The following is a 15,565-nucleotide window of genomic DNA, read 5'->3' on the forward strand; positions in this document are numbered from 1 at the left end:
TCCAGAAAGGTTGGCTAATGGGGGGACGGTGGATGGGAACGGACACCCAAGGAGGGACGCATGGGTCACCCTGGGAGGGAGAGATAGATGAGATCTCCACAGGTGGACTGAGGATGAGGGATGGGAAGTGGAGGGTAGGGGATGAGGAATGAGAGCATGGGAGAATGAGATGGTTGAGCTGGAACAGGGATGGAGTGGGAGAGCAGTGAGGGAGATACCATAAGGATGGGGGAGGCCCCGTGTTGGGGGAGTTACTGGGGGTCCCCAGCGATGACCCCGGCTTGGACTGCTGGAAATGGTGGAGAGAGTGCCTGAACTGAGCTGGCTTACACTGGTGATTGGATTGGTGAATGATGGGATTGGTTGTGGGAGCCCGTTCTCGGGTTCCTCGTGGCTTTACCCAGCAGGTCCGCATAGAGGATGATTAGGACCACGGGCCTGAGTGCAGGTGTCTGAGATGGTCTGCACTTGGCTGTGCTGGGGAAGGAGGTCTTTTGCTACACCCCTTGGCGTCTCTATAAAAACCCTGGGGCAGAGACAGTTGGGGCCCGTTGGAAAAGGTTCCAGGCCCTCTCGAGGCTATCCTTTATTTTCTGTTTATCTCCACAAGACTCTCCGCAATAAATCCTTTTATCTAATATTTCCTGCTGCTCACACTCAAGAAAACTCTGAGGAGCTGTGGGGTTGGTGGGTAAATGCCCCACAATTGGTGAATGCCCTGACTGTCATCGCAGAGTTTTTATTTGGTGGTTGGTGGGGGCAGATGTGGACATCCACAGCCAGGCACCAGGAGTCCAGTGGGGAGAGGGAGGAGTGATTCAATGAGTGGGTGCATTGGGATCATGATAGGGAAACCTGCAAAGAGGACCGGGCTGAACTAGTGGGAACTCGTGGAGATTGGATCAATGGTTATGGAGCCTGCATGGGACTGGACTGGGCCCTCTGTGTGGCAAGTCAGTTGTGTGGCTTGATCTGCTTGGGGGGGCCCCCCTGGCGTGGGATTGGAGTCCATCCCTGGTGCATGCAGGGGCTTTTTGGAGCCCACTGCCTATGATGGGACACCTCATGCAGCCTTGGGGCAGGGGGAGAGACTTAGACTTGTCTCTACTGGATGTGCCTCCCCATGGAAGGCCTTGAATTCTTATGGGGGGAGTGGGGGTGGGTTGGGAGGGTGAGGCTAGGGGGTGGTGAGAGGAGGGGGATCTTTGATCCACTGTGTATATAGAATGAATGAAAAAAAAATTCTTTTTTTTTTTTTTTTTTTTGGTTTTTCGAGACAGGGTTTCTCTGTGTAGCTTTGTGCCTTTTCCTGGAACTCACTTGGTAGTCCAGGCTGGCCTCGAACTCACAGAGATCCGCCTGGCTCTGCCTCCCAAGTGCTGGGATTAAAGGCGTGCGCCACCACCGCCCGGCGAAAAAAAATTCTTAATTAAAAAATAAGAAAGAAAAAAATGTTAAAAGAGAGAGAGAGAGAGAGAGAGAGACACACACACACACACACACACCCTGGCTCAGAAAAAACAGGCAGAGAATGATAAGCAAAAGGACACCTAACATCTAGAGACTGTGATATCTGTGAAAATATGTACACACACACACACACACACACACACACACACACACACACGAGAAGAAAGACCTGCTCAACATAGAGAATGGACTGATGCAGTCAAATGACAACATAGGGAAACCAGTGAAGATGTCATTCTGATAAACGGATGAAGGTTGGAGCCAAGGGGGTGACTGGAGACATGAGATAGAGAGATCTGAGTTATTTAGGAAACATTAATCAACAGAATATAGTCTATCTCCAGGCTTATTATGGGTGATAGGGTAGAAAGCAAGGTATGAAACACTAGCACCTGTATGTTCTGGCTATAAGGCTTTAACAGCTGGACTGGCAGACCTAGAACTTGAGTTCAGAGTGTCATAAGGTCATGCTATTACACAGGAAACACCCTCTTAATATGGCAGTCTGCTGCCACCATCATCACCAGCTTTAGGACTCACGTGTTCCCCAAAAGGCAGACACTAAACTTATGAATAAAACCTTGCACAGAAGCAGAACTTATATGAAGTTGCCTGACATACTACACTTCAAAAACAAGGACAAAGAGTTAAGCTTGTCCAACTCTCATGCGTTATTTTCCCTGAAGACTGGCTATATGTATATATATGTATATATATATATTTAAATTATCATTATCAAAACACATCTTTCTATTTCTAAAGTGGCTCTAGGGTTGGAGAGATGGAAGAGCACTTCCTCCTTTCCAGAGGATCTAAGTTCAGTTTCCAGCACCCATGTCAGACAACTCACAACTGCCTGTATCTCTAGCTCCAGGACACGCTTTTCTGACTTCCTTGTGTGTGTGTGTGTGTGTGTGTGTGTGTGTGTGTGTGTGTGTATGGCACATGAGACATACATTCACAAAGGGACACGCGCGCACACACATGCACAAAAAAATAATTAATTTTTTAAAAGAGTGGCTTCAACTTATCTTACATTAACACCATTTAAGTGCTGTGGTCCTTGCATGCTGTGATTCTGGACATGTGCTAAGAAACTCAACCTGACTTGGGCAAGTAGTCCCAATGCAGACAAGCCTGTGGCTACTGCAGTGACTAAGACAGAACAGTAAAGACTAAGTGTATGTGTAATAGGTGTTAATAAAATGTGAGTTCCAAGTAACACTTACTGTCACAAAGTGGAGAACAGATTACCAGGTGAGTTGATTTTGACATCAATGTATTTGCTTGGTTTTGGCTGGTCTATTTTTTTTTTTTTTAAAGACAAGGTCTCACTATGTAGCCCAAACTAACCTCAAAACCATGATCTTCTCTTTTGCCTTAGCCTACCAGGTGCTAGGATTACACCATGCTTCACCTTAAATGTGCTTTCAAGAATAAAGGTGAATTTAAGCATCCAGGCCCGCTTTCTGCAACAGGAAGTGCAAAGTCTCAAACCAGTGAACAGATTCTTTTGCTGCGGGGCTATCCTTTCAGTGTATTAACGTATTTTTATTTCTGCAACTGAAAAATCTACTGAATTCAACAAAGGAAATCATCTAGCAATTATCATTCTGCTTCTAATTATTACCCTGCTAAAGCACTTCAAAATAATTCTGTATAAAGTAACTTTTAATCAAAATAGGGGGCTGACATCTGAACCAAAATTTCATAGTTTTCAAGTCTAAAAATACCCAGACACATCCACAGATTCAGTTACAATGGGCCAGACTTGTTAAACAAATAGCATTTAACCTGAAAGTATTTCTTTCTACTAGTATCTACTTCCCTTTGCCCTTTTAGCAAAACATGTAAGAGGGATGAAATGTCAGTAGTGGTGGGTTCCACTTCTATCCAAGCGATTTTTATCTTTTGAGATTCACATTGGGATAGAAATTTATCCATCTGTATGAACTATGGGGCAGCTTTTAAGTTCTCCTTATTCATTTCTTGACAGTATATGCCAATTTTTTTTTTTCTAATTAAGCATCAGATCCTAAGTATATACAGCCCAAATAACTCTACCAAACCTGGCTTACTTCCTGAATCAGGAGTAATGTGACCCTAGGCCATCACTGTATCAGATGCAGTCCTGTCTTCTCTTTTACATTTCCCTATATCTCCTTCCATTTCCTGTAAGGGGAACTATGCCAGGCCCTTAAAGAAAGCATGCATCTATAGCATCAATTTCCATTTCAAAGCCCATTTGACTAAACAGTAAAGTAATTCACTATGTCTAGTTCCAATTCAATGTTCAAAGGCCTTAAAGCTGCATTCTAGGAACTCTGGGAAACAGTTGCTACTATGCAAAACAGAGAGGGGTCTGGAGGCCAGTAAAAGGATTGTTTCACCTCAGCTCTCACCACAATTAAATGCAACCTTAGTTTCCTAATACTATGCTGTGAGCTATCTTGCAAAAAAGTTACAAAAAGAACCCCCAAACAGCTATACTTGTTTTGTATCATGTTGCCAACACTAACTTCAAGCTGGCTATGTAGCCAAGGATGGCCTTGAACTCCTGATCCTCCTCCCAAGTGCAGAGTATGTGACACAATGCTCAGCTAGAAATCAGTAAATTGCCCTACCTGTCCCCTCTTGCAACCACATTATAATGTAGCTTATAAGATAATTAGAGCCGGGCAGTGGTGGCGCACACCTTTAATCCCACCACTCGGGAGGCAGAGCCAGGTGGATCTCTGTGAGTTCGAGGCCAGCCTGAGCTACCAAGTGAGTTCCAGGAAAGGCGCAAAGCTACACAGAGAGACCCTGTCTTGAAAAACCAAAAAAAAAAAAAAAAAAAGATAATTAGAATAACAAGTTCTTTGCTCTCTTTTTTAGCCATACAGATCTTATGATTTCCTATTTTTCTTTCAACTTAGTTTTAAAAGTTTACATTTTGGTGCTGGTGAGATGGCTCAGTGGGATAAAGGCGCTTACTATGAAGCCTGATGATCTGAGTTCAATCCCCGGGACCTATGTGGTAGAAAAAACAACCCCTGCTTCTCTCAACTCCCCAGGAGTACCATGACACCTCCCTTCTCTTAAAAGAAAATTTTAATTTTTAAAGTTCACTATTTTTACATTTATTTGAAAAACTAAGTAAAAAATTAGTTCTAATTTTAAAACTCTATACTAAAGCCCTACCGCTGATTGAAACAGGTCTTTGGGGCTGAAATGCTTGCTTATCTAGTTTTCACAACACATTAGCTCTAAGCTTGTTTCCTCTTTTCCATTAGTGGCGTCCTTCTATGCACCCTCCCACCCACCCTAGCCACTTGCTAGAAAAGCTAGAACCTTAGCAGCTATACCCTGGACCCCTTCACTTACCTTTAGCTGCCCTACCTAGTTAGTATAGGATCTACCCACTATAAATCCTAAAACATTTCTTGAGTCCATCCCTTTTGATTGTCTTTTCTCCTTCATATTCAGATGGCATCGGCTATGGTGCACATTCATTTCAACTGCTCTACTTGCCGCTCACGTCTTCCTTCCTCTTTCCAGAGCTTCTTCCTGATATATAAACCTGGCCACATAGTTCCTAGGTTTAAAAAAAATCTAGGGGGTCTAGAAATGTCCATCAATTGAAAGCCACTAGGATTACCTTAAAAGCATACTGAGCCCTCTAGAGTTCACATTTCATTAACTGAGGGAGGGCAGGAATTAGAAAGTGGTAGAAGGGCATTCTGTCCTGAAGTAGTCCGTAGATATACCACATATTCTTAATTAGTTTGGGTCTCCATTATAATGCTAGAATTTTGAAAAAGTTTACTTAAAAAACAAAAACTAGGTTCTGGAGAGATAACTCTGAGGTTGAGAGCATTGACTGAGTTTCTTCCAGTGGTCCTGAGTTCAATTCTCAGCAACCACATGGCACTCTTCTGGCGTGAAGGTAAATATACAGACAGAACATAATAAATAAATTAATCTTTAAAAATGCACATAAAATAAATAAGTTTTTAAAACAAAAACAGGGCTGGGGAGAGGGGCACACACCTTTAATCCTGGTACTGAGGAAGCAGAGGCAGGTGGATTCTGTGAGTTTGAGGCCCACCTGGTCTACTATGTACAGTGAGTTCCAGGACAGCCAGGGCTATGTAGAAGGATCCCTTTCAAAAAACAAAACAAAACAAAAAATTCATTATGCACAAGAGCTATAACTCAGTGGTAGAATACTTGCACAGCATGTATGAGTCCCTGGGTTAAACAACTTCCGTTACCAGGCAGACTCTATTCAGCCTTTGGTAGATCTTCTTGACTTAAAACCTCATTGGAAACTCCTCACAGAAACACTCAAAAAGGTGTTTAGAGGTAATAGATGAGGTCAAACTGAAAGTTTAAATTCACTACCACAGAGTTCCTTGAACTTCTTACACACAGAGATTAATGGCTTCATCAAATTTTGTTTTGTTTTTTATTTTTCAAGACAAGGTTTCTCTCTGTAGCAAGCCCTAGCTGTTTTGGAACTCACTTTGTAGAGTAGTCTGGCCTCAAACTCCAAGATCTGCCTGACTGCCTCCTGAGGGCTGGGATTGTTTGTTTGAGGGCATGTTTGTTTGTTTTTTGAGACAGGGTCTTTACTACCACTGCAAGCCTGCAAACTCACTATGTAGGCCAGGTTGGCCTCAAACTCACACAGATCCAGTCAGTAGTCATGGGAGTGACTTTTTTTTTTTTTTCAGAGACAGGATTTCTCTGTATAGCTTTGCGCCTTTCCTGGAACTCACTTGGTAGACCAGGCTGGCCTCGAATTCACAGAGATCCGCCTGCCTCTGGGAATGACTACTTAAAATCCTTGCAGTTAGGAAGTTGAGGCAGAAGGAACAGGAATTCAAGGACAGCCTATGCTACATAGGTCTTGTTCCAAAAAAAGAAAGAAAGAAGGAAGAAGCATTAGCATGACAGCCAATTAACTTGACTTTTAAGTTTAATAAAATGACATTATTTTCTCTTCCTCTTCTCATTTTACTGGGTAGCTGACCAAGAATAATACAGATGTTCAAGTGTATTGAAAAGTTAAGTTTAAAATATAAAGCTAGCATTCTAGTCATAAGGTGAAATGTAAAGTAAGCAGAAGATGAGTTAGGAAATAAGCTGAAAGCTGCAGTCTGAGCCTTAAGAGTGGTCAATTACTGGTGCTGTCCCAGAATGAGATGTGCAGCCCTGATGGAGCAGGGGCAGAGGCATGTCAAACCTAAAAAAGGAGCTCCAGCTCAAATCTACTACAAATGACCTTCTTTACACCATTCTCCTCAAATGAAGCATTTCAAATTTCTATCCTTTAAAGAATAAAATTAAAGCACTTCTGAAACAGTTATGATTGCAACTCCAGTTCTTTTTGTGTTTTTTTTTTAGAAGTACTTTCAGTATTTCCACCATGTAGGTCCCAGAGATTGAACTCAGGTTTGGCACCAAGCACCATTACCTGCTGAACTATCTCAGGGGCCATGAAATGCTGGGGGGGGGGGGGGGGTGTTGTGTTGTTTTGTTTTTTAACCATTCAGTCACTAAATTGTGACAGAAGGGGGATTAGGAAAGACATTACCATATTTGATGTATCTGTTCCAATTATAACATTCCAGATTTTATTTTAGGATCAAATCTGACAAAGAGCAGGCTAACATTCTGAGTAGCAATTTTAATGTTTTCACTTAAATGCTGTTCACTGTTCACCCTTTAGAGGAAGGAGCTAATTGTGATTTAAGGTAGCTGCATCATTTATAAAGTGCCTTTTACTTTCTGTAACACTTGACTACAGATTTAAGCACAGAGTGGGGATTTAGCCTGATTATTGGTGACCAATAAGCTGATTAAATATAGTAGGCTGAAATAAGTTTACACACATGGTATCTTCTCAAAAAGGAAGAGAGTAAACTCACCAGGTAGACTGCGAGTTTTTATGTCAAATTGATACAGGTAGTCATTTGGGAAGATAACTTCAATTGATAAAAGGCCTATACCAGACTGGCCTGAGGGCAAGTCTGTGTTTTTCTTTTTGTTGTTGTTATTGTTATGCATTTTTTGTTATAATAGATTTATTTATTATGTATACAGTGTTCTGTCTGCACACCAGAAGAGAATACCACCAGATCTCATTATAGATGGTTGTGAGCCACCATGTGGTTGCTGGGAATTGAACTCAGGTCCTCTGGAAGAGCAGCAAGTGCTCTTAACTTCTGAGCCATCTCTCCAGCCCCCTGCGGTGTGCTTTATACTTAGTTATTGATGTGGGAGGGCCAGAACCATTGTAGGTGGTGCCACCACTGAGCCAGTGGTCATGAATTATATAAGCAATTTTCACTGAGCAAGCCAGTAAGCAGCATTCCTCTGTGGTCTCTGCATCAGTTCCCACCTCCAGGTTCCTGCCTTGAGTTCCTGCTCTGACTTTCCTGGATGATGGACTACAAACTGTAAGATGAAATAAACCCTTCCTTCCTAAGTTGCTTTTGGTCATGGTGTTTTACCACAGCAATAGAAACCCTAACTAAGACAAGAGGCTAAGGAGGATATAAAGAATGTAAGAAAACATACAAATTCTGAAAGCTGGAAATTGGATTAGGAGATAAATGATCACGTGGGCTCAAAGGAAGCAGAGAGCAAAGTGTAAAGAGGAACAACTAGCCAGGTGTGGTGGGTGGCACACGCTTTTAATCCCAGCACTAGAAAGGCAGAAGCAGGTGGATCTCTGTGAGCTCTAGGCTACCTGGTCTACAAGGTGAGTTCCAGGACAATCAGGGCTGTTACACAGAAAAACCCTGTCGAAAAAACAAAACAAAACAAGACAAAAACAAGAGGAACAACTAGAAAGAGAAATGACCTGTGGCACAGAACCTAAGAAGGCCCAGTCCTTGGAAAGGGGTGTATGTGAGGTGGGGCTGGAAAATGGGAGCACAAGTTCAAAGTCTGAGAGAGGAAGTAAAATTCCCTAACTTAATCCAACTTCATTAGAACTGTCCTCCCTAAGGGAGTATATTGATAACAAGTGGAAAGATGTCAAGGTCTACACAGTGAATGCTTTGTCCATACTGTAACAGAGACTTCTAAATAATAATTTAACAACTTTTTCTCCAGAGTGGACAGTCATGAACAACCAGACATTTTAAATAAGGAAAAAAGGAAGGGGGGAGGAGGGAGGGAGGGAGGGAGGAAGGAAGGGGAGTATTTTTGAGTTAAAAAAAAAAACCACCAAACTTAAAAATGTTCAAAAACAAACTACTAAAGGATGATGCTCCTCTAAATAAAAGTCTAATATAAGAAAAAGGGTCAGACTGTGGTAGCACACCCCTTTAATCCCAGCACCTGGGAGGCAGAAGCAAGTGATCTCTGAGTTTGAGACCAGCCTGAATGACAGAGTTCAGGACAACCAGGACTATACAGAGACAGTTTTGAAAAACAAAACAAACAACAAAAAAAGCAGCAGCACCAAATGAAACTGATTTAGTAACCTAGAGCAAACACCATGCGTGGTGGTTCACACCTGCAATCCCAGAACTTGGAAGGCTGAAACAAGAGGCTTGTGAGTTCAAGGTCAGCCTGGGTTACACAGTAAAACCCCTCACCACATCAAATTAAATTAAACAAAACCTAAAGCAATGAAATGCTTTAGAAAGAAGGAGATATAATCATAGTGCAATCTGTGAGCACCACTTGTTGAAAACTGACTTCTTGGCCGGGCAGTGGTGGCACACGCCTTTAATCCCAGCACTCGGGAGGCAGAGGCAGGCGGATCTCTGTGAGTTTGAGGCCAGCCTGGGCTACCAAGTGAGTTCCAGGAAAGGCGGAAAGCTACACAGAGAAACCCTGTCTCAAAAAAAAAAAAACAAAAACAAAAAACAAAACAAAAAAAAAAAACAAAAAAAAAGAAAACTGACTTCTAAAAATTAACCAAATAAATGGCAGTAAAATATTCCTCAGAACTAGCTGACACACTTATGAAACCTGCACTGCTGAAAGTGAATGACCCTAACAAGCAGGAACCAAGGTGGAGAAGGGGTAAAACAGGGACCCTTGCTTCCTCAAAGCTATATAGGCAGAAACTTAAGTTTACAATCTATAGATACATTACTGATGAAAATATAAGCTATACCTTTTCAAAACACTTCCTTTTCTCTTTATCATTTGGGTCAAGGAAAGAACTTGTGATACATAATGAAGACTAAGGTGTAAGAAAGCCAAAGTGAAGTAATCAGAACCCAAGCTGATAAGGGGTTTCTCCTACTCACCATCTCTCTGGCGATTTCCAGCGCTTCCTGTAGGCCATAGAGCCTGCCACAGACCAGGTAGATTCCATTGGCCCAGAGAATACAACCCTCATGGACCCAAAATTCATTGCTGTCGAGAGGTAGTTCAGGGATTTGTAACTCCAGCTCAGGACCACCTTCTGAAGTGGTAGGGACAGGGGGCTTTGTGTCCAAAACAGCCTTCTCACTGCTGCCCTCAGTGGCTGCTTTTTTACAAGGGAGCCCTCTGGACAGGGACCGAGGACCTCCGCCACAGTCTTCTGAGCGGTGGCGCCGCTTGAACCTAGGATGAGCAGCCAGGCTCCTCTGCTCCTTCTGCTGCTGCTGCTGCTCTTCCTCCTCCTCAGTGTCTGTTTTAGAACCGTTAGAAGCGCTTTTGTGCCGAACCTTGACCTTGCTCTGCATTTCTGTGGACCTCTTAGGAGGTGGATTCTTCGGAAGAGTGGCTGCATAATCTTGGGGATAAAAGGGTCCAAAGAGGTCACCCATGTTCCGGTAACTGGCCCACTTGCCACAGAGACAACAAACAAGATGCCCCATAACAGAAGATTCTGTTACCACAGGCCCCTGCAGCATAAAGGATGAAGCTGGGAGCACCTTGCTTTCTGTGCTGCTCGGGGGAGGGGTCAGAGATCGCGGACCCTTCCGGCTCCTCACCAGTTTGGTCTGTTCTTCTTCTTCAGCATTGATGATTGTACAAACAGCTCCAAGCTCACACTTATTTACTACATGGATGTAGGGGAAAAAAGACTTGTTCTTGGCATCAGTTTTATCTAGTGGCTGGGTAGCATACTTTAGCTTGATCTCTGGTTCTTGAGGTTCTACGATGGGAACTGCTTGTTTGGTTTTCCGCTTCCTTGGCTGGGCCCCAGGCTTCCTTCTCTCCCTCCTTTGCCTCTGCTTTTTTGGCTTTGGCTCTCCATCTGAAGAACCTTCTGGTATCTGAGGGGGTTGAGGGGGTGGAGGTGGTGGCTGCTGCTGTTTCTTTTGCTTATTCACACTACCGATGGGTCTCCCCTTTTTCTTTCCTGATGGGAAATACCCTTTTGGGGGGAAACTTTCTTGTTTGGGTGAAATCATGACTGTTTCATTCTCTTTTTCCTCAGTCTTGGGGTTTGCCTCAGGGGCCAATATGCCCACTGGAGCTACATTCTTTGAGTCAGGGAAGATTAGTGGTGCTGCCCCACCCAGGGAACCATCTGGTCTCCCTTGGTTACCACCAGGCTTCTGTGAAGCTGTGGACGTCATAGTACCAGAAGGTTCCTTTCCAGTAGGAGCTGTCTCTGCATGTGCCTCTGTCTTGACTTTGTCATCCTCACTGCTACGCCACTCTTCCGAAGGCCCTGGAAGAGGCTTTTCAATGTTTGATTCCTGGCTAGTTGCACTGACTGGGTCAGATCCCACCTCCCCTTTTCTCTTCTCCATCTCAGCCTCTTGAGTAGCCACAGCCCCACCTTCAGGAGGACCACTCTTCAGAGACAGTATATCATCCAGCGTGACTGTATCTCCTCCCGCCTCAGCACTATTTGTGGATGCACTCCTCCTAATATTGGGGGATGTGATCTTCTGAACTATAGCTTCCAATTTCAATCCCCGTCCCTTCCGTGGGGGCAGTATTTTGGTCTTAGCAGGGCTCGTGAGGGTAACAGCAGGACAGTTTCTATTGTCTGGGTTTGGAAGGTCCTTGGAGGCATCTCTCTTAGGGATAGACTTGATATCCTGACTGTGAGAAAGATGGGTGTAGGAATTGTATGCCTTATCAGCACCTTCTTTTGATGGGTGAAGGAGGCGCCCTTTATCATCAGTGTTACTGTTTTTTACATCTTGTGACTGTCTCTTACTGGGAATAGGGGAGATAAAAGAACGGACCCGCCTCCGCATGATTAAAGGATTTTGAGAAGAATGATCCTCTTGACCTGGAAGCCGTAGCATTACATTACTAGGTTTGGATGACTGTGTAGATTCAGTTAGTATATGTCCATCTGTCTCATGGGGTGGCCCATACCGTTTCTGATTAGACATTCCTGGAGGACCACTGCTTTTGGCTGGAGAAGTCTGCCGAGAAAGATCCCAACATGATTCTTGTAACTTTTGAGAGCTGTGCTTCAATTCCATGCCTTTAGTAGGCAGACCATCACTAGACATGAGACAGCGCCCAGCTTCCTGAGTGCTTGGGTCATGGTATGTCCCTACTGGTGGGCCATACATCATACCATCTTTGTCATTTTTCAGGGGGCTCCGTACTCTGTCAAGAAACTGCTGCTGCCGTGGGCTCTTCCGCGGCCCTTCTTGCCTATGCTGTGCAGCAGCAATCACTCCCTGAGCAGAACTGCTGGTCCAATCCTTATATTCCTCTTGTTGCTGTTGGTACATCTGTCTCTTATAATGGAGCTGGGAATTCAAACCAGTATTAGGGTCCCCATAAGCATGAGCCCTGGTGTTTGTATGGTAAGCAGAAGCCAGGCTTTCTGAGTTGGGAGAAAAAGGAGCATGTAAAGAACTCCTGTTGGCCCTCTCTGAAAAGGTCATGTGTGGATTCATGTGATGAGGGTCTCCTGGACCTCTGCTCCTGCCTGGAGACATCTTCAGTTTTTCTGCAAAGTCATGGTACTGAGAAGAGGTTCGACCCCTTATAGTCTCCCGGCTACCAACTCTACCAGGGACCCGCCGCATTGGTGTAGACCTACTGTCTTGTGGGCCATAGTCTGAAATGGAATCATGGGCTGCTGCTCCAGGGCTGACATTGCCACGATAAGACTCATGCTTGATGCTAGTAGAATGGCAGTGGTCTCCAGATTTCTTGTTGAAACTAGCTTGAGATTTGGATTGTTCAAAGTCTTCCTCTTTTATCTGCCCACTCTGGGATTTCAGCTTTGTTTCCATGGACACCAACCCGCCTGGAAGAATGACTGATTGACTTAAACTTGGGTTGAGACGCTCATTCCTCCCAATTCTGGCATCAGCACCCATGTGTCCCAATGAGTGAGCCCCTGGGTCCCTGACAATCTGTCTTAGTGGAGAAATATCACAGATCACTGACCTCCTTTCAGAAAGGGAGCCCCCAGGCTCATGGGCCGATGATGGAGGTTCTATCTCAAACTTTCTGGGAATGGGATAGTCAGACAAGTTGATCTGTTTCATTTCAGGAGCTGTGCTGCTTGACTTCCTTTCCCATGGTCCCCAGTGGGGGTTTTCTAACAGGGATCCAATGCTCTTGTTGAGAAGGCCCCTGCTGGCTAATTCATTGGTTTGACTGACTAAGATGTTGGGCCTTGCAGTTCCTTCCAGGCCACTAGTCATCCCTTGATGTTCCTGAGCACTTCTAGGATACCTTCTGTCAGGATGGTGGTGGTAACCCTGAAGCACTTCCTGTAGGAGACTTGGGAACTTCTCATTTCTACCCTTTCGTTCCCCGTGGCTGGCAAAATCCCCCTTTTCTTGTCCTGAAGGATACTGAGGAAAACCACTGACATTTCGTGGTACAGCTGACCCAAAACTTTCTTTGTAACTGTAGCGCAAACTTCCAGGAGATTTGCTAGGCTCAGTCCTGCCTGTGAAACTTGGGCCTACTGCTGAGTGGCTACTCTGGCCATTCCCCTCTCCATTGTGGTTAGAACTATTATCACCATTCTTATTTCCTTTGCTCCCTCCTCCTGGAGGATCTGGCTGTGGAAGTGATGTGTGGCTGGCTTCCTTTACACCACTATTGCTAGGTGGCCTCTGACTGGCAGCAGGATCCTCCTCTTGGGATCCTTTATCTTGTCCACCAGATTTTTCTACCCGACCTGTCATGGCTTCCCGGGAGACAATCACCCCAACTGTCTTCTCATTTACTTTTGTGTTCCCCTCAGACAGTGGCGTGTCCTTAGCACCTGGAGAGGCAGCTTCTTCCCTAGCTGCAGGACTGGTACTGAGCCTAGGGGCCTCATTCTGAGCACCTTGTGTTGGTGAGGAGCCAGCTTTCTCTGAAGCTCCACACTTGTAGGTGGTGTCAGAGCTAGTGCTCTGGCCACTTAGTTGCCTCACTCTCTCACCTTGATCTTCTGAACTACTGGAGCAACCTCCATCCAATGACTCTGCCATAGGGGACTTTAATTGTTCTTCAGGCTGTGAAGAACCTTCTGAGTTTGTACAGCTATCTGCTTTCTTAGATGATGATGATGGCCTCTTGGAAGTCTTCTTCTGAGGTGTCAAGGCATCAGAAAGTAACATGTGCTGGACAGTATTAGGAAGATTGGCCACTTGAGTACTCAGAGCACTCAAACTACTCAACCCAGGATCCGTCAGGCGCTTTTCTGGCACGCCTTCTAATCCAAACCCTTTGAATCCTGCAGCATGAGAATTAGGACTGGGCATCATTGATGGGGTTGGACTGAGTTGGGGCATTAGCTGTAAAATTCGGTTTCTGGAACTCATGGGCACATTGCCTTGCCCACACTGGAGATTCTCACCACTCTGCATGAGAGGAGATGGGGTAGAGCTACAGCTTGGAGACTGAACCACAGAAGCAGCTGGAGAAGGGTTAGAAATAGGGCTGAAGTTCTGGTGGAACTGCATAGGGGACCTTACAGGAACCTCAGGCTGGCTGTACTGTCCCACTTGGCTTTGCAGGGGCAATTTGGTGGCAGCATTGGTGTACTGCATCACATGCTGGGGAGGATGTTGTTGTTGCTGCTGCTGTTGTTGCTGCTGCTGCTGCTGCTGTTGAGGAGGTTGTGGCTGCTGTTGCTGCTGCTGCTGCTGCTGCCCCTGCTGGGTTCCTGGTGGAATCTTTGCCTGTTCAAAATTCTTCATAGACTGAGGTTGATAGCTATAATTTGATTGTGTTCCATAAGCCTGTGCGTTAGAACCCACATTATGCCCTTCATATTGAGATCCAGCATTCACACTGTAACTGCCATCATAGCTTTGTCCAGACTGACTGAAACGCTGTGGTGAAGGAAAGGAGGAGGAGGAAGAGGAGGAAGCAGAAGACTGGTAGTGTTGGCCAAACTGACCCACTCTTAACTGATAACCAGCAGAAGATGGTAGAGTTGAGGGCCTCTGCATTGGTTGTAGATGGGATGAGCCAGAAGCTGGTTGTCCAGTGGCTTGGGGCAGAGGCTGATGAGATTGGTAAAGCTGTTGTCTCAACTGCTGTACTTGTTGCTGCTGCTGCTGCTGTTGCTGCTGTTGTTGCTGCTGCTGTTGTTGTTGTTGCTGTTGCTGCTGTTGTTGCTGCTGCTGTTGGCTAGAGGCCTGCTGTTGATACTGAGCACTCCCAGGAGAGAAAGGCCCTGTGTACTCCTGCTGATAATGAGATACACCACCAAGGGCAGAGTGCTGTGCTTGAAATTGGCTCACATGACCCTCGCTCCCATACTGATTGCCAAAGCTGCTCCCCTGGGGAGGTCCATAGCTCTGCACAGGACCAGAAGGCCTTCGCTGAGGAGGCTGTGGAGTTCCTGCTGCCACAGGGTCTTTGTTACCTGCCATGTAGTAAAAATCTCCAGCTTCTTTCCTGAACCCCTGGTAGCCTTGATGGCCAGAGGTCTCGCTAGCCATCGCTGCAGCAGCAGCTGCTGTTCCTCGCCGTCCAGTACTGTTGCTGCCAGTGCTACCACTACCACCACCTGCTCCCCCAAAATTCTGGAACATCTGGGCCTGACGAGAGCTGAACTCTTCTAGACGGGATGAGCTGTGTACCTCCTGTGGGTAGCTCTGTTGGTTTCCGTGGTAACTGCTTTGCTCCCGAAAGGACTGCATACTGTTCAGCAGCACAGCAGCAGGCCAACAGCCCTCCTACAAAAGAAAAAGAAAGAAAAGCATGAGACATACAT

The 15,565-nt window shown here is 45.2% G+C and overlaps 1 protein-coding gene across 8 annotated transcripts in view; it reads right to left on the reverse strand.

Moving 5' to 3' along the window:
* Tcf20 (transcription factor 20) overlaps positions 1-15,565 on the reverse strand; it is a 183,931-nt gene that overhangs the window by 37,211 nt on the left and 131,155 nt on the right. For all 8 annotated transcript variants that reach the window (XM_042265023.2, XM_076556429.1, XM_076556431.1 and 5 more), the window contains one exon: positions 9,729-15,527. In XM_042265023.2, the coding sequence (XP_042120957.1) occupies positions 9,729-15,491 (5,763 nt within the window). In that variant the 5' untranslated portion in view covers positions 15,492-15,527. The remainder of the gene's footprint in view (positions 1-9,728; positions 15,528-15,565) is intronic.

The sequence above is a fragment of the Peromyscus maniculatus genome, chromosome 20 (genome assembly GCF_049852395.1).
Source record: "Peromyscus maniculatus bairdii isolate BWxNUB_F1_BW_parent chromosome 20, HU_Pman_BW_mat_3.1, whole genome shotgun sequence".
NCBI classification, from domain to species: domain Eukaryota; kingdom Metazoa; phylum Chordata; class Mammalia; order Rodentia; family Cricetidae; genus Peromyscus; species Peromyscus maniculatus.